At 36.3% G+C, this 24,211-nt stretch overlaps 3 protein-coding genes across 3 annotated transcripts; 1 reads left to right on the forward strand and 2 right to left on the reverse strand.

The window, feature by feature from the left end:
* anxa5a (annexin A5a) lies at positions 1-12,534 on the forward strand. The gene is made up of 12 exons (XM_051649874.1): positions 1-32; positions 2,980-3,064; positions 3,485-3,579; positions 4,400-4,513; positions 4,643-4,733; positions 5,185-5,264; positions 8,804-8,854; positions 9,478-9,571; positions 9,662-9,757; positions 11,670-11,728; positions 11,938-12,064; positions 12,332-12,534. The coding sequence occupies exons 1-12, from the start codon at positions 30-32 to the stop codon at positions 12,385-12,387; spliced, it is 951 nt and encodes a 316-aa protein (XP_051505834.1). The 5' UTR covers positions 1-29; the 3' UTR covers positions 12,388-12,534.
* A 4,797-nt stretch (positions 12,535-17,331) lies between these two features.
* Positions 17,332-18,915, reverse strand: LOC127413057 (fibroblast growth factor-binding protein 1-like). The gene has a single exon (XM_051649890.1). The coding sequence runs from the start codon at positions 18,700-18,702 to the stop codon at positions 18,073-18,075; it is 630 nt and encodes a 209-aa protein (XP_051505850.1). The 5' UTR covers positions 18,703-18,915; the 3' UTR covers positions 17,332-18,072.
* Positions 18,916-22,091: 3,176 nt separating this feature from the next.
* On the reverse strand, positions 22,092-23,625 carry LOC127413051 (fibroblast growth factor-binding protein 2-like). The gene is made up of 2 exons (XM_051649882.1): positions 22,819-23,625; positions 22,092-22,684 (listed from the first exon to the last, which is right to left on the reverse strand). Exon 1 carries the CDS (start codon positions 23,579-23,581, stop codon positions 22,826-22,828), a length of 756 nt encoding a protein of 251 aa, XP_051505842.1. The 5' UTR covers positions 23,582-23,625; the 3' UTR covers positions 22,092-22,684; positions 22,819-22,825.
* Positions 23,626-24,211: the final 586 nt, after the last annotated feature.

Consider the following 24,211-nt stretch of genomic DNA (forward strand, 5'->3'; position numbering starts at 1 on the left):
TTCACAAAGTGCTGCCTGTACCTGAACACATGGTAAGAGCGCCCCGCGATGTTTATTATTATTAAACCTAGTAATAATGAATGGAAAAAAAATGTATAACTCTAAACTTGGAAAGCGGGGGTGTTGGGGGGTGTTTATCGATAAATTGATCTATTGGTGTTTGAAATTTGGACTGCTAATGCGCACTGATATGACTTTAAAAGCAAACACGTACATTAATAAGATAATGTTTTGTAATGTAGATCATAATGTTTATTAAGACCTGCTGCACTGTTTTCTTTGAGTAATTAAATGTCATGCGGTTGATCAGTGAAGAGTGTGCAACAGATGGCAAGCCAACAAATTAAATGAATCTTAAACGAATATTGATATTTAAATAATTAAGAATTTGGTTTATGGGTTTAATCAGCTTTATTTTTGTGTTACATTTTAACAAGTCAGGTTTAAATCCTGGCTTATAACAGCAATGTTTGTTTCAATTGTTTTGTTTAACTAATAAAGTAATAATTGTGATTATACCAAACAGTAACAGTACAGTAACAGTAAACAGTTAATGTACTCCACAATACTATCCCGATAAATGAAGATCCGATCTGTGTTGGCATGGTGACTGTTACCATGGAGGTTAAGGTGATGGATGATTGGATTACAGCAGATGAGACCTGTATCGGATCAGACTGATGAAAATGCAGGTCACTGGTTTGGCATTATAGACCCATTCCTGCCAGAACCAAGCAAACACTCATAAAATGTAATATATCTAAAAGGATTATCCATGCTTGGTCTGGCATATCGGGTTGTGTTGTTTCTTAAAAGTTTAATGTCATGACACTGAGGGCATACAAGTTGACATTATTTCTGAAATCCCGTTTAGAAATAAAGGGAGCATGAAATGTGTTCCTAAATCTGAAATCCTCAATATACTACCTGTATCTCAAAGAAAAGATTACACAAAGCTACTGCTTAAGGTATTGAATTAAACAGAGTCTCAAGGTTAACCGATCTCTAACCTTCAGCCTGAACATAAACTCAAAACCCAAACCTAAAACCTTATCTCATCCTTCACCCAGCTCTAGCATTAACCTGAGCCGTACACCTGGTCTATCTTTAATCAGATGTGTATGGATACAGATAATGTGTCTATATGATGTTTACAGAGGTTTTAAATGGTTACTAGAAAGATTACAATCACAACATTACCTAGAATTGTGGATTTGGTTGGCTCTTGCCTTTTAAATGTTATTTGCCTTCCACATCAGACCCTTGAGCAATACAGTATTATTGGTTTGTATCATCTGTCTGCTAAACTCTGGTTGACTTTCATTATTTTCACATGATAATGATAAATACTTAGTAAAAAGACATAAGAATGATGGAGACACTGCACACATGAGGTTTAATAATGAGGTTGTAGGTGTTTCTCATATTGTCAGACACCTGCGCTGGACTATCCGTGCAATATTTACCCATCTCAGATGCCATCATGTTTTTCATGGTCCTGAAAATTATATAGCCCAATTATTTTGGTTTGACTTGTTTCCTCTTAACCTTTTAAACTCAGATGGGCCTACCAAAAAATAATAAATAAATAAATAAATAAATAAATTATTATAGTTTTAAAGCTTAGAAGCTTTACTTTACAGTGCATGTAGGCATTATGACCAAAACTGAACTAGTGCTTTGAAATTTGCAGACAAATCAGAAGTGTTACATTTTGATAATATATTAATAATTTTGCACTGTACATATTATTGTAATTGGTAAAAACATCAAACTGATCAAATAGCCATGTGTCATGTGTCGTTGGAAAGCTCTCAAAGAGTAGAATACAACCAGCCTATTTGTTTTACTCAAAAAAAAAAAAAAAGCGAGTAATATCTGAGTATGTCTTTGACATACATGTTACATGCAAATAGGTGTTGCTAATATGCCGCGTTTTCACTTATAACTTCACGGAAAATAAAGAGAACATAAAATACCATTACTTAGAGTCAATTATCTTTAAAACGAGCCCACGTACAATGTAATCGAATGCACAGATCATTAGATAATCCACACAAAGCACAATTTGCACACAGCACATAATGTACTATCTGGCTAAAAACACGTTAGCTTTCCTGGATCAGATGACTTCATTGAAAATGATGTAGTACGTTGTCCAGTGTCATGGAACGCTAAAACAGTTGTATTAGGATTCAGATTGCTACAACCAGAGGTGGAAGTCATCCAAATATGGACAGAGAGGATCGTTCACTTTAATTACATATGGCCACCAGGAGATGGTGCCTAGTACATGACAGACTTAGTGATGACTATTATTACAATTATTATGTCTTATTTGTTTGGAGAGGCTTTTGGACACTTGGAGATGTTTTTGGACACTAGGATAAATAACTTTTGTAATGCTCAACTTTTGATTGCTTTTTCATATCAACACAAAATTTTACTCAGCTACAGGTGACATGATTGGGAACAAAACAAAGAAGTTTTTTGGAGCTACCTCATTTACACCCTGAGATATATAATGTCAAAAACGATTTTTTTTTTTTAAAAGTGAATTTTCAGCGGTTTCTAAGGCTGAGAGTCTCAGAATTGATCATTATCTAGATTATAAGATATGTGAAAAGTTTTCTTTAAAATGACCAAACACTTGACACCTTTTTGTCAAATTATTAGCCTTTAATTTTGAGTATGCCACTGAAACAGGAAATCTTTAAAAACGTCCTCAGAGATAAAAGGGTGAAGTGTTGTACATACACTAATAACAAACCATACAAATACCAATATCAGTAAGTGGTCCAGTGTCAAAAATATTTTGCCCTGTGAGTTTTAAAAGTTGCTGTGTTTTCAGGAAATATTCTTCACCTGCCACTTTATGCATTTGAGGTTTGAAGAAGAGAACCACTCTGCATTAGTGTCCTGAAAATTTATATTTATTCTTTTGCAGTGTCCTAAATTTTACTATTGTATTATCTGCAGGCAACCAGAGGCAGTGTGAAACCCTTTGTGCACTTCAATGCAAAGCAAGATGCAGAACTTTTGCGGAAGGCCATGAAAGGGATTGGTAAATCAAACCAAAAATCAGAATTATTTCTACAGTGATACATACAGTTCTCTGTATTACACATGAGTTTACAGACATAATTGCTGGACAATACATAATGTTTATAATGAAGTTGAGCTTGAAAGTTATATATTTTAATCTGTGCTTTTCAACCCCAAACAATGGCAATAGCTAAATACAGATTCAAAATAAGCCTTTGAGGGTTTCTTTGTCAAGTGTTTTCCCCAATGGGTTGTGTAAGTCAGATTGAAGCAATGTAAACAAATAGCCTTATTTCTCACATATTCATGATTAGCAATCATTGTGATACAATGACTCTTAATTGGTTCATTTGTAGCAAATTTTTCTGATCACTGAATTAAAGAAAAATGTATTCAGTCTTCTACATTATCTCAACATGTGGACGCTCTGTGTCCTCAGGTACTGATGAAGATACCATCCTCATGTTACTGACGGCTCGCTCGAATGACCAGAGACAGGAAATTAAAGCAGCCTATAAAAAAGCTCATGGCAAGGTAGGACAAAGCATATTACATTATTATTAGTATATTGTTAGATTGTTTTAGTCCATGAATATTGTCTTTTCTACTGTATATAAATAGTCAAAATGTCAGTACCACCATTGTAGTACAGTAATCACACTTAGTTGAGTGTATCATCTAAGTATACAGTGGTGTCAAAAAACATTTGTATACTTAAGACCCACTTACAGATTTATGAATGTCATTGCATTAAATAACAAACTGTCAAAGAAAGTGGCAAATGTCCATAGTTAATGCGATAGCTGTGGTTACTCTGTTAAGACACCTGATTGAACTTGAGGGAAACTGACTTGGAACTGATATAGCCACTAAATATTAACATGAGACCAGTTAACTTTTCTAGTAAAAATCTTATAATAGCTGCAGGAGTTAAATATATTTCCAGTCAACACTTTTCTAGACTGTATATTTTAAATGCACAAAATATTAGATGAAAATTAATTCTGTGGACGTTCACTTTCATAAGTTATAACCAAACAGGAGAGAATCTCCATAAACTGTCAGGCGGAGACCACATTATTGTTTCCCCATTAAATCACTAAGAAATACTGCTGTGTATCAATAACACTATGTCTAGATTATTAATTCTGCCTGTACCATTGTTTAGCACATACGAGCATCAACATATTGATGCTGGCATAATTCACTACTGACATGTGCATCCAATGCAATGTTAAAATGCTAATGAGATTCACAAATGCATTATAATGAGCATAATATTTTCTTCTCTTTCTTGGCTCATGTTCTCTCTCTTTTTCTCTCTCTTTGCCCCTCTCTGGCTTTCTCTCTACAGGATCTAGTAAAAGACTTGCGCTCAGAACTCGGAGGGAAGTTGGAGGATCTTATTGTGGCCCTTATGTCTCCACCCACAATATATGATGCTTATGAACTTCATAAGGCCATCAAAGTAAAGTCAATCACTTCCATCTTTGATGAATTATAATAATAATAATAAATAAATAAATAATTGCAAACACCTTGTTATGAAAATGCTTTTGCAATATGATAAACTTGAGCCAATCTTCTTGTCTTACAGGGAGCAGGTACGGAGGACAAAGTTTTAATTGAGATCCTGGCCTCCAGGACATGTGATGAGATAAAAGATATCGTCAAGGCGTACAAGAAAGGTAATATCTACTGTGCAGGCACAAACTTGGGCAACCTAAATCCATTGAATTCAAATATAAGGTTGATGAATGACCACGTCCAAGCCATTACAGACATTTATGCTTTGGACATTCCAAATAAGTAATCTGAAACAGAACAGATCAATCTTTTAGTACACTGAACACCAGACAGCTTAATTGTCCATTGTTAGTTTTGGGTTTCCCTTCGCCAAATCTGCCTCATTGTCCTAATGCAAACAAACAGGCCATATGGAGAACTGTAAAGGTGGGGCAATGCATGAAAGGCATCTGAGCAAGATATTTGAGAGGGAAGAGGACACACTTCGTCTTCTGCAAGGCATCACTGTTAAAGCCGATACCCTCCTATTACAGTCAGTTGAGACCATTAAGCAGAAATTGTCACATGAAGTGTGAACAATCAATAGACCCTGTCTCATGTGTCATGACCTAGAACATGGAGGCAAGCTGGAGAAAGACATCATGGGAGATACGTCAGGACATTACCAGAAGTTGTTGGTGATACTCATACAGGTAATAAAAGTGATTGCTTCTCGGTTTTTAGATAATTGAAAAAAAAGAGAGCCAGAAAAGAATGACAATCAAAAGTGTTGTGTAAACCTGGGCGGTGTGACGGTTTATACCATGCAACAGGAGAAATGTGTCAACCAGTAGAGATTCTGCTATACTGCAGTAGATATATCCATGCAGCTATCAGTAAACAGACATCTTTATGTTATTTACATGTGAGAACGACAAAGAAAGATAGAGGAATGACTTGTTTGCTGAACAATGTTGCAATATGCCACATACATTTTGAATTCAACTGATGTGCGGTCACAAGTCGGAACTATCCGTTTTATAATGACAGTTTTATTGTTTGGAGTCTTCTGTTTTTAACTTTTATATAATGTTAGGCTTAACAAATAATTTGTTATAAATAATCATCTTTGCGTTTACAGCCAACAAGTTCCAAAATAGAGATTAAAATTGAAATAAAGTGAAGGTGTATTTCAATCTGATATCCAAAAGTAGGCATAACCACATGGTAATTTAATATATAAACCATTTCATAATTGAATTTCAAGCAAAAATATCTATGTTATAACTATGGGTGTAAATCGCAAGTTTCATCACGATGCAATCTTATGTCGATTCTTTTAGCCAGCGATGTTTGCTAATACCTCAAAGTCGGCCGTGATGCGATTTTTGATTTGATTCGATTCAGGGCCTGCGATCCATATTACGAAATTATGTTCCTAATTTACACAATTAATAACATTTATTATCTCAAAAATGCAACCAAAATATAATTTTAACATTTTATTGAGCTCTCTGAAAAATGCAAATCTCGTATCCAGATTGGGACACCCATAACAAAATAAGGTACTTCAGTTGTTGAATAATATGGAAAAATAAATAATATAAAAAATAAAGTCACATACATGTGATCATCAGTTGTTTGAAGACAGCTCATTGGCTTGTGAAATGAGGTAAACACTACAATGACAATTTGTCATCTCTACAACTGTCAAGCAAGTCTTTCAGTCCAAAATACTTACATAAACATGACTTGTTTTCGACAGGAGAGTATGTGTTATCCGCATCTTTTCTTGGCTACAACTTCCACAGTTGTATTGAAAAATTCTGGAACAGTTTATTAAGTAAGTTGATGTGAAGATGTGAAAAGTCTTGTAATTGATGTTGGTGCAGGGCAGGTGTTTTCTCTTTCCCTTATGAGGTCAGAATGTCAGGGCTGTCAAGCTGTTTGACATGGTTAAAATGCTCCATAGTGCTTTAAAATAGAAACTTTTAATTCATGTAGAATTCAAATGGGTCGCATGCACCACAGTATTGAAGGAAGCCTGATTTAATTGCACATGTGAGCCGCTCTGTGCTATTCTGTAACCGAGATCGCATTTCGAGGGAAGCATGGTTGATGGCTGCACACGGATAGAGCAGAGCGCAACTTCAAACACCCATGCGCACATTCGTGTCCCACTTGAGAGAAATAATTAGTGCTTATAAAGCGATATGAATATCATAAGGTTGCTGCATTGCCTGGAAATAAATGTACATCTTAAAAAATATACATTAATGTTTACGTGTTGCATCGATGACATTGCATCTTTGGTTTTTTGATCGATGCATTGATCCAGATCACAACTAGTTATAACTATATTACACCGCTTATACCATATATACTGTACATGTATACCACCACAGTGTCATTTCCAGCACATTTTAAATTATGTATTGTGTTCAACATAATTCTGTGATGGAAATAACAGTGATGGAAATTAAATTTTTAACCTTTCTGAAATAAAATGGCTCCTTTTTCCAGCTAAGGCTAATTTCGTAGCTAACATTTTATATATATTTAAATTAGAGCTATCAGAATGAACGTGTTAATGCATGCAATTAATAAAAAAAGTTTAAAGCGTTAATTTTTCTTAATCGCGATTAATGCATTTACCGTTAATACAGAATAAACACTGGTTGGGAGGGTGGAACCTTTGTAATGTGACCGCCTGGAGTCATTACACTGACGCACACCACAAACACAAACACAGCAGCAGAGTCAGAGTGATAAAATAATGGAGAAAGGACCTCTTACACTATTTGACGTACAAAATAAGCCCAGATGGGACTTCTGACAGAAATCAAGTATTTTTCAGCCTATGTAAGGCGCATTTTAATTACCACAGAAGCACGTCAAGTCTTAACTATCACCAAACCGCAGAATGAGATATTTTTGTCTGCAAGCACTTTTCATGTGGAGTTCAAAGTGCCGCTTGACGATGGCTTTGACGCCCTGACACGAATCATCAATGCGGCTTCACAATTGCTGTGGAAAGTCACAGTCTACCAGCAGATTAATATTGTGGAGGATGAGAGTTTAGGAGATTTAATGCGCATTGCAATGAATATGCAACCTATGTGGGGACTAGTTCTTTCAATTAGTCAACCTCCCACTTAGAGTTTGGGAAACGTTTAATGTTAATGTTTAATGTTTAAAATTAGTGCTATTTTAATGCATTTCTATCTTTATACTGTGGAGGACTTTGTTCGGAAAATGTTAATAAAGCATTATAATGTTACATATTCTTTTCTTTTCTTTCCTAAAATGGAAAAAAATGCTTTTTGACAGGAAAAGAAGTATATACATATATAGTGTCAAATTTCAGCACTTTTAAAATCTGCAATTAATCGCGATTATCTACAAAAAATTATGCGATTAATTGCAAAAACAATTTGTAATTGACTGACAGCACTAAAATAAATATATTAGGATATATCCAAAAAACACACAATTAAAACATATTCTCACACTTTTTGCATAATCTGGCAAAATTACAGTATGATTGGATTTCTTCAAACATCACTTGTCTCATATTTAATCTCAAGCATGTTCTTCACTGACACTTTTGTCAACATGGTTAGCAAGTACACTAACTAAAAACTTTATTAGGGGTAAAATAGTTTGGTGTGGTGAAAATGACAATTCAACTGTGGGACATCTGTAATTTCTGAAAAATGTATAGAAATAATTTTCACACAGTAAATATTGAAATGGTTTATTTTACTCTTTGTTTAGATTGTAATAGTTTTCTATTTTTTCAGATTGTTTAATGTTTAAAGTCTGGGTCTGGAGCAAGGCTAAAAAGTCATTTTTAATATGACCTTTAGACTGCAAAAAAACAAAAACAAAGTTGAAATCTGTTAGTTTTAATAAAACTCAACCCATATTTTAATTTAATATATTCATGTAATATATTTTGGTCATATTGTCCACCCCTGCTGTTGAGTAGAGCCAGAGATGGGAGAAGCAGTAATAGTGGGAAGATAGCAGACAGATCTCAGAGTGTTAACATGAGCACTGGTGAAGTCATCCTTAAGTAATTAAAACAGGTCTTGAGATTATGCTGTGGAGAAGATTAAATGTTTCTCAGGGGGTAATTCAATATTGGAGTTTACCAGGTTGGGGAAAATTCCACATCCTGTCTCAGGAAATTAGGTGATGGATGAGAGCTGGCATCTGATCTTTGTTATGCTTCTGTTACTACACTCAGGCAAACAGGGAGGAGGGAGTGGATGAGACCAGAGTGGAGAAAGACGCCAAGGTGAAGTTTAAAACAGTCACACTTTTTAGAAGACTACATTTTGAATTTCTTAAAGGGACAGTTAACCCAAAAATGAAAATATTTACATAATTTACACACCTCCATGTCATCCCAACCCATATTATTTACATTCATCTGTGAAACTCCAAAGAATTTGTTAGGCAGAATGTCCATACTTCAGTTTTCCATACAATAAAAGTTGTCAAGCTCCAAATAGGACAAAAAAGCACCATTTAAATATAATAAAACTAGTCCATGCAATGTGCTATATTCCAAGTCTTCTGAAGTAAGCAAAAGACCACAATTTAAGACGTTATTCTCGGATAATCTTCCCCTCTGTCGTGCCGCTCAAATCTCATTTGCAGTCACAATTTTAAATGTGTTGCATATAGCATTGCGATCGATCATATGATCTTTTTTAATAAAACACAACCACAAATTAAATTTGTGAGCTCTGACATTTTGCCAAACATCTCCCTTTGTATATTTCAAATTTAATGTTAATTTTGAGACAGATGGTGTCCGACTGCATTTGATATGTTAATGTAAACATGGAAAAGACAACCAGATCCTCAGGTTTAAGGTGTGACTTTAGAAGTGTTTGTTTGTTAATGGTGTTTCAGGAGCTGTTTGCTGCCGGAGAGGAGAAATTTGGCACAGACGAGGACAAGTTCATCAATATACTCGGCAACAGAAGCTCAGAACACCTGAGAAAAGGTGACTGTTTGTGTGTGTTTTCAAAGCCTTTTGAAGCAAACAGAATGGCCTTGAAGGGCCATCCTAATGGCTTTGGTGCCCCTGTTTCAGTGTTTGATGCCTACAAAAAGAACGCCGGCTGTGACATTGAGGAGAGCATAAAAGATGAGTGCACTGGCAACCTGGAAGCATTGCTCCTGGCTGTGGGTATGAAATGAAAACCCTGATGTTTGTTTTAGAGCTTGCACGACTACTCATTTTTACTAGTGGATTAGTTGTCCAGAAATATGGTAAAATAGTTGCCAGGTCCCTTTGCTGTTGGCATGTATAGAACAACCGTAACTATGATGTGATCCACTAGTGGACACAGGGCAGAGGTGTGGACTAGTGGCAAAACTAATCGACTAGTCGGTGCAACCTCTAGTGTATCTACAGGTGCATCTCAATAAATTAGAATGTCGTGGAAAAGTTCATTTATTTCAGTAATTCAACTCAAATTGTGAAACTCGTGTATTCAATAAATTCAATGCACACAGACTGAAGTAGTTTAGGTCTTTGGTTCTTTTAATTGTGATGATTTTGGCTCACATTTAACAAAAACCCACCAATTCACTGTCTCAAAAAATTAGAATACATCATAAGACCAATAAAAAAAACATTTTTAGTGAATTGTTGGCCTTCTGGAAAGTATGTTCATTTACTGTATATGTACTCAATACTTGGTAGGGGCTCCTTTTGCTTTAATTACTGCCTCAATTCGGCGTGGCATGGAGGTGATCAGTTTTTGGCACTGCTGAGGTGGTATGGAAGCCCAGGTTTCTTTGACAGTGGCCTTCAGTTCATCTGCATTTTTTGGTCTCTTTGTTTCTCATTTTCCTCTTGACAATACCCCACAGATTCTCTATGGGGTTCAGGTCTGGTGAGTTTGCTGGTCAGTCAAGCACACCAACACCATGGTCATTTAACCAACTTTTGGTGCTCTTGGCAGTGTGGGCAGGTGCCAAATCCTGCTGGAAAATGAAATCAGCATCTTTAAAAAGCTGGTCAGCAGAAGGAAGCATGAAGTGCTCCAAAATTTCTTGGTAAACGGGTGCAGTGACTTTGGTTTTCAAAAAACACAATGGACCAACACCAGCAGATGACATTGCACCCCAAATCATCACAGACTGTGGAAACTTAACACTAGACTTCAAGCAACTTGGGCTATGAGCTACACCACCCTTCCTCCAGACTCTAGGACCTTGGTTTCCAAATGAAATACAAAACTTGCTCTCATCTGAAAAGAGGACTTTGGACCACTGGGCAACAGTCCAGTTCTTCTTCTCCTTAGCCCAGGTAAGATGCCTCTGAGGTTGTCAGTGGTTCAGGAGTGGCTTAACAAGAGGAATACGACAACTGTAGCCAAATTCCTTGACACGTCTGTGTGTGGTGGCTCTTGATGCCTTGACCCCAGCCTCAGTCCATTCCTTGTGAAGTTCACCCAAATTCTTGAATCGATTTTGCTTGACAATCCTCATAAGGCTGCGGTTCTCTCGGTTGGTTGTGCATCTTTTACTTCCACACTTTTTCCTTCCACTCAACCTTCTGTTAACATGCTGGGATACAGCACTCTGTGAACAGCCAGCTTCTTTGGCAATGAATGTTTGTGGCTTACCCTCCTTGTGAAGGGTGTCAATGACTGTCTTCTGGACAACTGTCAGATCAGCAGTCTTCCCCATGATTGTGTAGCCTAGTGAACCAAACTGAGAGACCATTTTGAAGGCTCAGGGAACCTATGCAGGTGTTTTGAGTTGATTAGCTGATTGGCATGTCACCATATTCTAATTTTTTGAGATAGTGAATTGGTGGGTTTTTGTTAAATGTGAGCCAAAATCATCACAATTAAAAGAACCAAAGACTTAAACTACTTCAGTCTGTGTGCAGTGAATTTATTTAATACACGAGTTTCACAATTTGAGTTGAATTACTGAAATAAATGAACTTTTCCACGGCATTCTAATTTATTGAGATGCACCTGTATATACAAAGAATTACAATAACACCAGCTATGTGGACAGACTGAATTATCACTCATGTTACTAAAATTAATAAACTGAAATATTTCTCTCTCTCCCTTTAGTGAAGTGTGCAAAAAGCGTGCCAGCTTATTTTGCTGAATCCCTTCGAGAGTCCATGAGGGTATGAAGGTTGATTTCCATGAGATTCACATCAATAATTTTTGCCCCTCTGGCAAATATAAATTGGATCATTTGCTGCTCATTTGGATAATGAAACACTGTCACTTCATGTGAAAGAAAAAAAAAAAACAGTAAATGAATGTGTTAGATCTGAATGATAATAAAGATGAGAAAACTGATTTTACACATTATTGGTTTGTTTATTGACAGCGTGCCGGCACCGATGATGAAACACTTATAAGAATCATGGTGTCCAGAAGTGAACAGGATATGCTGGACATCAGAGCGCAGTACAAGAAGATGTATGGAGAATCACTCTACAGTACCATACAGGCAAGTTACACACGTTAGCTTAGCTGTCTAAATAGGAACATATTATATGACTATATGACTTCTGGAGGTTTTATACAAAGCTAATTATAATGACTATAGACTTAACCACACCCTACCCTAAAAGACAACTCAAAAAACAGTTTTTACTTTATTTATGAATCAATTTTTCAATCGAGGATGTCCCCAAATGGAGGTTTTCTATAGTTAAATACATATGCACACATAAACATGTATAAATCTTTGCATGGTTTTTGTCCCGATTCACAGGAAGACACCGCTGGAGATTACCAGAAGGCCCTGCTTTACCTGTGTGGTGGTAATGATTAGAAAGTCTTTATCTGAACTTTAAATTATACACATTCTCTTTCACATTTTCTCAGTTTGTGTAATTACCCTCACATCTTTTAAGCCCTGTGGCTTATGAATAAGTAGTTTTAGTGATTGATAATTGAAGGTTATGTAGACTTGGTTTGCTGTAATGATTTTGTGGTTTCAGGCAGGTTAATGAATTGTTTAGTTTAATGCATTGTTTCAAAATTGTGTGAAGACTTTTTAAATAAAATCTGAAGGACCATATTCAATTGCCATGTTTTGTAAAATCTCATGCAGTTCATTTGTTTGTTTCACCTGCTCAAAATATAACTTTTGCCGATAGATGTCAGTATTGTTCAAACATTTTGTCCACTTTCCCTCAGACTATGCTATGGAGCCCCTTAGAGGAGAGGACATGAATTTTATTCTGAAATAGTTTTGCATTGCCTCGCTATAAATTTACCATGGATTTACTACAGAATTTACAGTATAAAGTACAACCATATTTCAACCATGATATTCGTAGTGAAATTCATATTGATGATATTCTTAGTGTTAATACAGCAAAATTGAAAACTGTGGAAATTAAAATCATAATGTTGTGGTTAATATGGTTTTACTGCAAATACCATAGTTTAACTGGTTTAACTATAGTAATATTGTAGACAGTAGTAACCATAGTTTTTGGCGGAAATCATTTATCTGTAGTAATATTGTAGTGACAATGACTGCTGTAGGCTAATCATGTTTTGTTTGAATTTTTTGGTGGAAACCATGGTTTTACTATAGTAATATTTTAGTAACTATTAAAGGTGAGTTAAGTAACAATGAATTTTTTTGGTGGTAACCATGGTTTTTGTACAGAATACTGTATCCATATAGTAACTTGGTTTACTATGGACTGATTATTGTGGTTACTAGGGTTTTTCTTAAAAATATCATATTACGAGGGAACACAAAACTTATTGCTAAGGGAATGCAAATTATTGCGAGGGCACGCAAAACTTAGTGCAAAGGGAACACAAACTATTGCAAAGGTTATGCAAAACTTATTGCAAAGGGAACGCAAACTATTGCGAGGGCTCACAAAAATTACTGGAAAGGTAACAAAAACTATCATGAGGGTATGCATAAATTCTCGCCCTGTCCTGTATGGGGTGCCGTACAATTCCATCCCTTGTCAAAATTATTATTTTTTTTTTAATGTAATAACAGTTTTCCTTAACATCCTTTAAAATAATGGTTCGAACACATGTTGACATTCTGAAATAATAAAACACATTTAATTTCCATGTTTTGTAAAATTTTATGAAGTTTATCATTTTGCTTCACCTGCTCAAAATACTACTGTTGCCAGTAGATGTAAGTATTGTTCTAACATTTTGTCCACTTTCCCTCAGCCTATTCCATCCATTGTCAAGAAGAAGAAAAAAAAAATTCACTGAAATAACAGTTCTCCTAAACATCCTTTAAAATAATTGGTTGAACAAATGCTGACATTCTGAAACAAGAAAATAAAATGCTAAGGGACACATTTAATTTCTATGTTCTGTAAAGTCTCATGAAATTGATCATTTTGTTCATCTGCTCAAAATATTATTATTTTCTGCCAGTAGTAGGCAGTATTGCTGTTACAAGTTGTCCACATTCCATCCGCTTTATGGACTCCAAAGTGCATTTTTTACTTTAATAAAGGTGCTCCTAAAACCTAAAGTGCTGAAAATACATTAATATTGAGAAATGATTTATTGAATAAAAAAACTTCCACTTTTAGAAAGAAAAATATATAAACATAATATAAAAATATAACAATATAAAAACATAATACACTTTTCACTCTGGGTGAAATACTTGCATTTAAACACTTTTATTTCATTGTCAACACACAGTATGATAGACTGGCACTGTGGTTTCAAATCATGACAATAAATCTCCCTAAATAAACTTTCCAAATGCTTACAAATCCACACCGCTATAGATACAAAATGCAAAAGTCATGTGAAAAATACAGTAGTAAGTAGCTTTGAGCATGTGGGACAAATCTAAAGAGTTATTGTCATCTAAAATAATCACTTTACTTCATACATTGCTTTACCGCTGACATGACATCATGTGATTCTTATGTGAACATTTTTGTTTGGGTCAAAGTGTTTGCTTCTGATACACACTCTTTTGTACACAATGAACATTTGAAGCATTAGCAGTAGATGGAATTATATTAGTTGACCTTGAAAAATGACCTTGTGACCAGTCGGTTAAAAGTAACTGCAAAAATGAAGCTACTTCAGAGAAATGTTCTAGCATCGTTTGTTTGCAGATGCCACACAGTTTACTATTTTGTTATCCATTACAATGAAATTCATACATTTTAACTGTGGCTTAGGTTGCATACTGCAGTATGAGCTGCGCAGATGTTGAGACTCTAATAAGATCACATTGTTTTATTTTGTGTGGTATTTGGATTGTGTGTGTGTGTGTTTATTGATACAAGCTCTAAATGGCTTTACTAAATCCTAACTCTGGCACTCTCAGCACAAGATTTTTTTTTCTTTTCGTGGATGGAATTTATTAAGGTCATTATTTCAGCCAATCAGAATTCAGAATGTCAGGGCGTGGAATCAGGCCACCTCAGTCCACATGGAAACCATTAAGAAAGCCCACCCTGCAGAACAAAGGATCCCCTTAGGAGGTAACATGAAAACTACGTTTCAGTTCATCTCAATGAGAGATGAAATCAGTGTGTGTGTGATTCCATAAGAAAGTTAAGCAACAATTTAGCATCATACCTTTATGGAAAGGTCAACATTTCTTAGTTGTGTTAAGTGTTACCAGTTTCAATGTTTCTCTCAAAGCAAAGAGTTGAAATCAGTTTTTTTTTCTTTCAGTATTTATCCAGCAACCATTAGCAAATGTATTGTTCATGGGAATACCTGTTGTAGTAGATTTGCTCAAGCTTATCCCAGGGCAACATTATACCACACTGGAATTTAACACTGCTATTCTCAATCCAGTAACCACATCTCACATTTTTTCTTTCAGATGGCATTAGACACTTCATCTAAGGAAACAGCCTCTTCTTAATGTAGTTTTTATCCTCTAGTTTTTTGTTTTAAACTCAACAGGTATCGGCCTTCAGAGTAGGTCATAGCAACATGCCCACTTGTATTTGTACACCTGGAGTTACTTTTCTTTTAGGTTCATCTAACTATAAAGTTTTTCATATATGATATAATTGATGTTTTCTTGTAATTACATAATGACATAGTTAGCAAACTTCAGTCAGCTACATAAAGTGTTCATCATTCGCTGGGAATGTTGTTTTTGGAAAGTAGAGGCCACAACATGAGTGAGTGTGTTTTATTTCATAATCACAGATGTGCACGGCTACCAGAAACCCACAAAATGCTAAAATCAGTTTTATGTGCTTGCATATTCTGGTTCATGACTAACCGCTTGTACTGTAGAGAGAGCCACATCCTTGTATATCTTTATAAATAAAGTTTCAAAACAGTAATTTACAGCTTTCATAGAAAATATTGAAAGCTTTTGTGTTGTTTCAAGATGTTTTGGTCATATGTAAGATACAGTAAAACTGTAAAAGTAAATTGTAATACAACAAAAACACAAAAGCAAATTCCAATTGAAATAATGGTAATCATGGGTTGATGTATACGATTCTGGTCTATAAAGATTTCATGCCGTTTTAGCTGGTCAGACTCCAAACAACTAAATAGATAAAACTGAAATTTTGCTGCCAGTATGAACAAAGTGTCAGAAGTTTTGAAGTTGACTTAGTAGTTTTAGATCAGTGTTGTGTCTGCTGTTTTTTCACTTCGTTTTTCTGTTTAGGTAGAAAGGTCTTGTGATGGAGAGCCTGTAATTTGGAATTTTCATTCATCCCTGTGACAAAAGACCGTCTTAAGTGTTTTATGTGTGAGTTGAGCTGATGAGGACAAACTTTTAATTGAGTTAGCTATTAGCTAATGATTCGCACAATCTCGCTCTTTCTTTCTCTCTTGCATTTATAGAGAAACAAACAAAACAGTATTTGCTTTATGAATCGATTTTCCAATTGAGGATACCCATAATGACACCTAAAGGCAGATTTTGTTAGATTGAGCTGACTTTTGGGGACAATATAGCTAAGTACACACACATAGTACACTGGGTTACATTCTTCCATCATTAGGATTAGGTAAGTGATCTAAATGGGTCAGAGAAATAAGCAAAATTCCACACTTGCCAGTTTCCACGCTTAGACTCAAGACCTTTCCAAGTTTATATGAGCATTCCCATCCTAGTGAGGACAGGAGAAATTAAACAGAAAATTTAGGAATTGTATTCCTGTATATTACTTGATCACTCAGTTAGGCATTAAAAACAAACAAATAACTTTTCATAGTATGAATAGCTATAATACTGTTTACTCAGGAACACATGGTGTTCTCCACACATTTTAATTTTAAAAGGATCACTTTCAGCAGCAGTTGATTGTCTTTTCCCTTTAATTTTCACCGTACTGTATTTGTACTGTATTAGATTTAGAAGCCGAGAAGGTGTATTTCAAAAACTAAAAATCATTAGTGTGACCTGAGGTATTAACTATGGCTAGCACTCATCTTAAAATGTGCTGGATAGAGTTTTTATGGATTATGGACATAGAATATTAATATAATGTAAAAGAAGCACATTTAAGTTTATTATTTCTAGTAAGGAAGGACTAATGATAATTACAGGAATTACACAATAGTCCAAAGTGTATTGCTTGTTTTTGTGTCTTGGAAAGATGCAAGGTGCGTGTCGATGGAAGACCAGGAAACCATAAGAAAACATAGTAAGTCATATTTATTTTTAAATATATACTAATTATTGACAATATTAAATTACATAAGTGTGTGTGTGTATATATATATATATATATATATATATATATATATATATATACAGTACTGTGCAAAAGTCTTAGGCACATAAGCTGTTTCACATCTTAAGATGGTTATTTATATCTTCAGCTTTAGTGTGTCAATAGGAAATATAAATGTTGGACTCCCAAACATTACTTTTGCAAATAGAAGAGATTAGGATAGAAGAACAGGGAGCCCTGCAACAGATGTCATGGCCCCCACAGAGCCCCTCACTGAACATCGTGTCAGTCTGAGATTACATAAAGAGACAGAAGCAATTGAGACAGCCTAAATAGGTAGAAGAACTGGTGACGAATTCTCCAAGAAGCTTGGAACATCCTATCTGCCAACAACCAAGAAAAACTGTGTCCAGGTGTACCTAGGAGAATTGGTGCTGTTTTAAAGGCAAAGGTAGTCACACCAAATATTGATTTTAGCTTTATTTATGTTTACTGGACTTTGTATGACATTAAGTGATAAATTAAAACTATTTATGACATTATTTTTGAAGTCCTCACTATGCAACATTTTTCACAAGTGCCTAAAACTTTTGCACAGTACTGTGTGTGTATACATATATATATATATATAATCTCCCATGTACATTTTAGTAACATCCCAACAAACACAGAAAATTCCACTAACGTTAGCTTATGGTTTCCTAGATTTTATTTTTATAACCATAAACTAACGTTCTAGGGACCAAAAATCGTAAGTGTGGACCGTCTGTTCTACATTAATTGAATATATATAAAAATTAAAAATAAAACTATTTTTCAAAGTCAAATAAGCACTCTCACGAGCATTCGTCATTCTCAAACATCAAGAAGAGAAATGTACACATTGGAGACCAGGAGCTGGTGCAGTATTCATCGGCCAGTTTCAGCCTATCGATCCGATCAGGGCACAGATTTGTCCCCGCGGGCGGCGGACTGGACAAATGTGAGGACGAGCGCGTGTCCTTCAGTCTGAAATGCGCGTCCTTCGGCGCTTTCCTGCACATGCCGGCTCTGATCAGCGCTGTAGAGTCTCGACACAAACCCTTCTTCTTTTTTAACGCACGGGCGATCTGTTTCCAGTAGGCTTTGGCATTGGATACGTACTGCTGACATGCGGTGGGCTTCGCTACATACTCGCAGTCGAAACTCTTTGCACCGTTTTTACAGGTGACTCCCAGTACAGACGCATCGCCCTCAGCTGCTGCGACCCACATGCACTGCGCTCGGTCTTTCAGTGAAAATCTCCCTCTCCAGACACCTGTGTCACTGGATACATTCGGACCACTGTCATTCCGTTGACCTCTTCTCCCTCCTTTTCCATCTGTTTGTGCTCTCCTCCCTCTATCTCTCAGGCTCTTCACATGTAGAAACTGTTGCACGAGACAGGTGAAAATTAGAACAAGAGCGATGTCTTTTACGCGCATCATGTCCTCGTCGATTTTTTTTTCAAACAACTGCAAAGAAAAATGGATCTGACATTCGTGGCCACAAATTAGTTTAGCGTCTTGTAACCACAACAGGATTGAAAAACTAAAATCGCAATGTGCAGCAGGGGTATCCCTTTCTGATATATCCAGTTAGCAATATATAAATCAATCAAAATTTTGTGTGACAGTCGGCCTAACGGATGGTATGTGAGCTGTGAATTCGGTGGTGTTTCACACCTGAAGTTCCTGCTCGTGCCATTTATAGCTCTTCTCGAGCAAGCACTGGCCTCCCTCAACAGTTTTCACACTGCACGTGTGCGCAACACCAAAGCTTAGTCTCTGGCCACACATATTTTTTTTTAAACAAAAATTGTATTTTACTGGGTTATTAATTAAAAAATTGGTGACTTGATAGGTCATGTCTCATTTTATTTATAAGGCATAACTGATAATGATTTTATTTTTTATTTTATTTTTATTTTTTACATTTTCGCATTTCAATTTCATAACACAATTCTATTAAATTGAAGAGTTAATCTTTACCAAAGTAAAATAAAAAATCTTAAATATTTTAAGTCCTATTATTTTATTTAGTAAAACATTACACAATTTAATTTTATGGAATTTTGTTATTAAATTGAAATGCGTAAATCTTACAAATAGGCAAAAAAATTTTTTTGGTGAGTGTGTGTACATATATACAGTATACAGCATATATACACTATATTGCCAAAAGTATTCGCTCATCTGCCTTTAGACGTATATGAACTTAAGTGACATCCCATTGTTAATCCATAATGTTTAATATGACGTCGGCCCACCCTTTGCAGCTATAACAGCTTCAACTCTTCTGGGAAGGCTTTCCACAAGGTTTATGAGTGTGTTTATGGGAATTTTTGACCATTCTTCCAGAAGCGCATTTGTGAGGTCAGACACTGATGTTGGACGAGAAGGCCTGGCTCGCAGTCTTCGCTCTAATTCATCCCAAAGGTGCTCTATCGGGTTGAGGTCAGGACTCTGTGCAGGCCAGTCAAGTTCTTCCACACCAAACTCGCTCATCCATGTCTTTATGGACCTTGCTTTGTGCACTGGTGTGCAGTCATGTTGGAACAGGAAGGGGCCATCCCCAAACTGTTCCCACAAAGTTGGGAGCATGGAATTGTCCAAAATCTCTTGGTATGCTGAAGCATTCAGAGTTCCTTTCACTGGAACTAAGGGGCCAAGCCCAGCTCATGAAAAACAACCCCACACCATAATCCCCCCTCCACCAAACTTCACAGTTGGCACAATGCAGTCAGACGAGTACCGTTCTCCTGGCAACCGCCAAACCCAGACTCGTCCATCAGATTGCCAGATGGAGAAGCGTGATTCGTCACTCCAGAGAACGCGACTCCACTGCTCTAGAGTCCAGTGGCGGCGTGCTTTACACCACTGCATCCGACGCTTTGCATTGCACTTGGTGATGTATGGCTTGGATGCAGCTGCTCGGCCATGGAAACCCATTCCATGAAGCTCTCTACGCACTGTTCTTGAGCTAATCTGAAGGTCACATGAACTTTGGAGGTCTGTAGCGATTGACTCTGCAGAAAGTTGGCGACCTCTGCGCACTATGCGCCTCAACATCCGCTGACCCCGCTCTGTCATTTTACGTGGCGAGTTGCTGTCATTCCCAATCGCTTCCACTTTGTTATAATACCACTGACAGTTGACTGTGGAATATTTAGTAGCGAGGAAATTTCACGACTGGACTTGTTGCACAGGTGGCATCCTATCACAGTACCACGCTGGAATTCACTGAGCTCCTGAGAGCGGCCCATTCTTTCACAAATGTTTGTAGAAGCAGTCTGCATGCCTAGGTGCTTCATTTTATACACCTGTGGCCATGGAAGTGATTGGAACACCTGAATTCAATTATTTGGATGGGTGAGCGAATACTTTTGGCAATATAGTGTATATATATTCTGTCAGGGTTGTGAGGGTTACTTTTGAAATGTATTCCACTACAGATTACAGAATACATGCTGTAAAATGTAATTTGTAACGTATTCCGTTAGATTACTCAAGGTCAGTAACGTATTCTAAATACTTTAGATACTTCTTCAGCACTGGTAGATTTTTTCACTTGTTTTGACTATAAAAACTCTGCCAGTACAGTAAGACAAAATACACATGTTAAAAATACATTCTCTGAAAAACATAAATATATTATAAAGTGTTGTTTCTAAAACAAGATCAATCTAATTGATCTTGTTTTAAGGATTTGTAGATATTTTTACAGAAAAACAATACAAAAATTATTATCAAGAATATGATTTTTGTCCTAATATCAAAGGTCTTAATAGAAAAAAAGAAATTATATGATCGTGTCTGGTAATGTGCATGTAAAATGGCTAGAAATAACATTTTAGCTTAGCATAAAGCTGACAATTTACACAAGGTTTATTTCTATTTCTTCTGCTCCAAACTTACTTCAAACTTACTTCTCTGTCTGCTCGTATGAATGTAACGCATCATAAGAAAGTGTTTCACCGCTGTTCAAATGCACTTTGGATCGCATCATTTATATGTTTAAATGTTTTCCATCTGAAAGGACTAAATATTAAATGAAACAAATGACAATAAAATGCAAAGTAATCTCTTCAGTAATCAAAATAATTTTTGAATGTAACTGTATTCTAATTACCAATGATTTAAATTGTAACTGTAGTGGAATACAGTTACTTATATTTTGTATTTTAAATACGTAATCCCGTTACCTGTATTCTGTTACTCCCCAACCCTGTATTCTGTATATATACAGTATATAAATATACACACACACATTACATAGTGACTTCAATATGAGTGATTCTCTCAAAACCTGTTAAGAAAATGTCTTGTATTTATGCATCATATAGTTCTCTTTGGTACTGCCTTTCATTTTTGTTGATATTAATAAAATCATTGAACAACACCATCTTTTTTGTTGTAATACAATAAAAACATGCCTGTGTTATGCTAATGAAAATTCCCATTAAAAACAATGGGAATAGTAAAAGCTAAACATCTGTATGTGTTTTGGTAATGAAAACTGGGGGGAAAATGTGCTTAAGGGTCCTGAAAATAATGTCATCATGCAAAATAAATAAATAAATAAAATCTTAATGGTCTTAAATATAAGCTGAATTTTCATTATGGAAAAAAAATAATATATATATATATATAATTGTAATTATATATAAATTGTAACCTATGGTATTTTGGCACAAACTATGGTTACCACTGTAACATTTTGCAAAGTAAATAAATTCCTAAAACCCTCACAGAGCCTAACTTGCAAAACATCAGTTTTCCTTACGCAACAGCGCCTTCTGCTGTCACTCTCTTGTAAATCACCCCCACACAGAATGTAAAGATGTAAAAACTCAAGAATTTATTCATGAAAAACAGGTCAAAATGTATACATTATGAGTATAACCTGTAAACTTAATGTACTCTAAAATCGTAGTAGACAGAGCCATCTCCATCTCCATTGTGTATCCACTTGCAATCTGAACAGACCATTGTAGGACTTTATTAAACTCCAATGTGTCAGCACCCATAAATACATAACAAGGATTAATACAGATTATCTTACAAATATATTGTTCAGTACACATGATAAGATGCAATACCTCACCAGTTTATAGTTTATGGGAAACAAAACGTTCATTTGCCAGCATTATGCTCACTGGCTAAATTCACTTTAAATTCAAAAATTCACTAAATTCACTAGTTATGTGTAATCATATTATGCCCTCTGAATTCATAGAGACAAAGGTTTCAATCACAGATTCTGTACATTTTCAATATATAACAATATACCACTGCCCCAGCAGTCATTTCAATTTCAAACACACACTTTTGTGCCTTCTGCTTCTCTTCAGAATCCTCCATTTATCTCCATCAGTCCAACATTTCACATTATCAGACACTTGGAGTCATCTTCAGTGGGGTTTGTTGTCTAGGTGAATGTGAGCAACAGTAAAGAGAGGGTACACACTTTTTAGATACCATTTTCAAATTTAAAATAGATGTACTTTTTGATTACTACCATAGTTTGGTAGTAATCAAAGGGGGTGTTCATCAAAGTCCTACCTTTTTCTTAGTTTTTGAACCATCCTATGAAGAAGGAACACACACCCTGAAATGAGCGCCAGCAGTAGTCCTGTGCAAGTTTCTTTGACTCACTCAGAGGTACTGAATGGGTCGGTTTGGACTCAGTTGGCTTGGGTGTCAGCATTTTCCTCTGTGTGGTGGATTTGACTGCTTTGGGTTGATCTGGTTTGTCCTGAGTAGTTCGGGCTGATTGGACTCTCAATGCTTGGAGCTGTGTTTGCAGTGGTTTAGTAGGCTTTGGTCTCTGCTCTCGTCTGCTTTGTTGTGGTTTTGCCTGCTCAGGTCTGGCAGAGGCCGGTCTGGAGGGCCCGTCCTTTGGAAAAATGTCAGGTGAAGATGAAATTCTAAAGACCATCTGGGCCTCGTCGGATGCTCTCTTGCACATGAGAGGCTTAACGATGCGCTGGCCCTGACAGGCATTTGGCAACTTGCGGAGGTCCCACATGATCTGTTTAAAATAATGCTGTGGATTGTTGTTGTAGGAGCGGCAGACCTGAGGCTTGCCCTGGTACTCGCACCAGTAGGAATGCTCCTGCCTGTGGCATGAGATGCGAAGATTAGTCATATCGCCTTGTCCCGTCACGCTTATGTAGCATTCATCTTTGGTGCCTTTGGTAACAAACTGGATTGGGTCTTCCCAAACGCTCCTCCTGTGAACTGCTGCATCTACGCGACCCTGGGTCTGGACGATGGCTGCCAGGAGGCAGCATGTCAGCAGGAATGTAACTGTGATTTTCCACATGTTGTAAAGTGCATATACTGGTAGAGAGACTGCATGCAGGCTTGGACTCTTGACTCATCTATTTAAGGGCTTTGATCACAAAGGGCATTTTGAGTAAAAAAAAAAAAAATTACCCACAAGTTGCCTCCCTGTCTGGGGATGTGTATGTTGGGGGCGGGAACATTTGCATGGCCGTCTGGTGACTGTCAATGAGAAGTGGGCACACATATGTAACCAGCTGAGAAGAATGCTTGAACATACTAAGCAAAACCGAGTATGCCGCTCAACACACCCTATTTTGGAACTTTCTCAGCATACACCGCAGCTACTGTATATACGTTTCATGTGTTTGTGTTTGTGCTCATGATTTTGGGAAACAATCTGTCCCTGCCCTCCATCGACATAGAAAAGAAATTAAGGAGTCTTGCCTTATATCTTATGAGTACTTAAAAAGAGACATTTAGTGGACCTCCTTAATGCGTGACCATATGTCATTCTTATATATCTTGTTAACAACGGGGTAAAGTTGGTTCAAGTGTGATGAGATGTTTCTGTCAATAAACATACATAAACAACAAAATAAAGAATCAGGCTGTAATTTGGAACATGTCAGGCATGTTAGATGTTCTGGGATAACTGTATGAACATTCA

The sequence above is a fragment of the Myxocyprinus asiaticus genome, chromosome 22, assembly GCF_019703515.2.
Source record: "Myxocyprinus asiaticus isolate MX2 ecotype Aquarium Trade chromosome 22, UBuf_Myxa_2, whole genome shotgun sequence".
Lineage (NCBI taxonomy): Eukaryota > Metazoa > Chordata > Actinopteri > Cypriniformes > Catostomidae > Myxocyprinus > Myxocyprinus asiaticus.

Coding starts and splice junctions, on each gene's coding strand:
- anxa5a (XM_051649874.1), top strand. Junction 9,572..9,661: donor CTCAGAACACCTGAGAAAAG/GTGACTGTTTGT, acceptor CCCCTGTTTCAG/TGTTTGATGCCTACAAAAAG. Junction 9,758..11,669: donor AGCATTGCTCCTGGCTGTGG/GTATGAAATGAA, acceptor CTCTCCCTTTAG/TGAAGTGTGCAAAAAGCGTG.
- LOC127413057 (XM_051649890.1), bottom strand. CDS start 18,702: ATGATGCGCGTAAAAGACATCGCTCTTGTTCTAATTTTCACCTGTCTC.
- LOC127413051 (XM_051649882.1), bottom strand. CDS start 23,581: ATGTGGAAAATCACAGTTACATTCCTGCTGACATGCTGCCTCCTGGCA.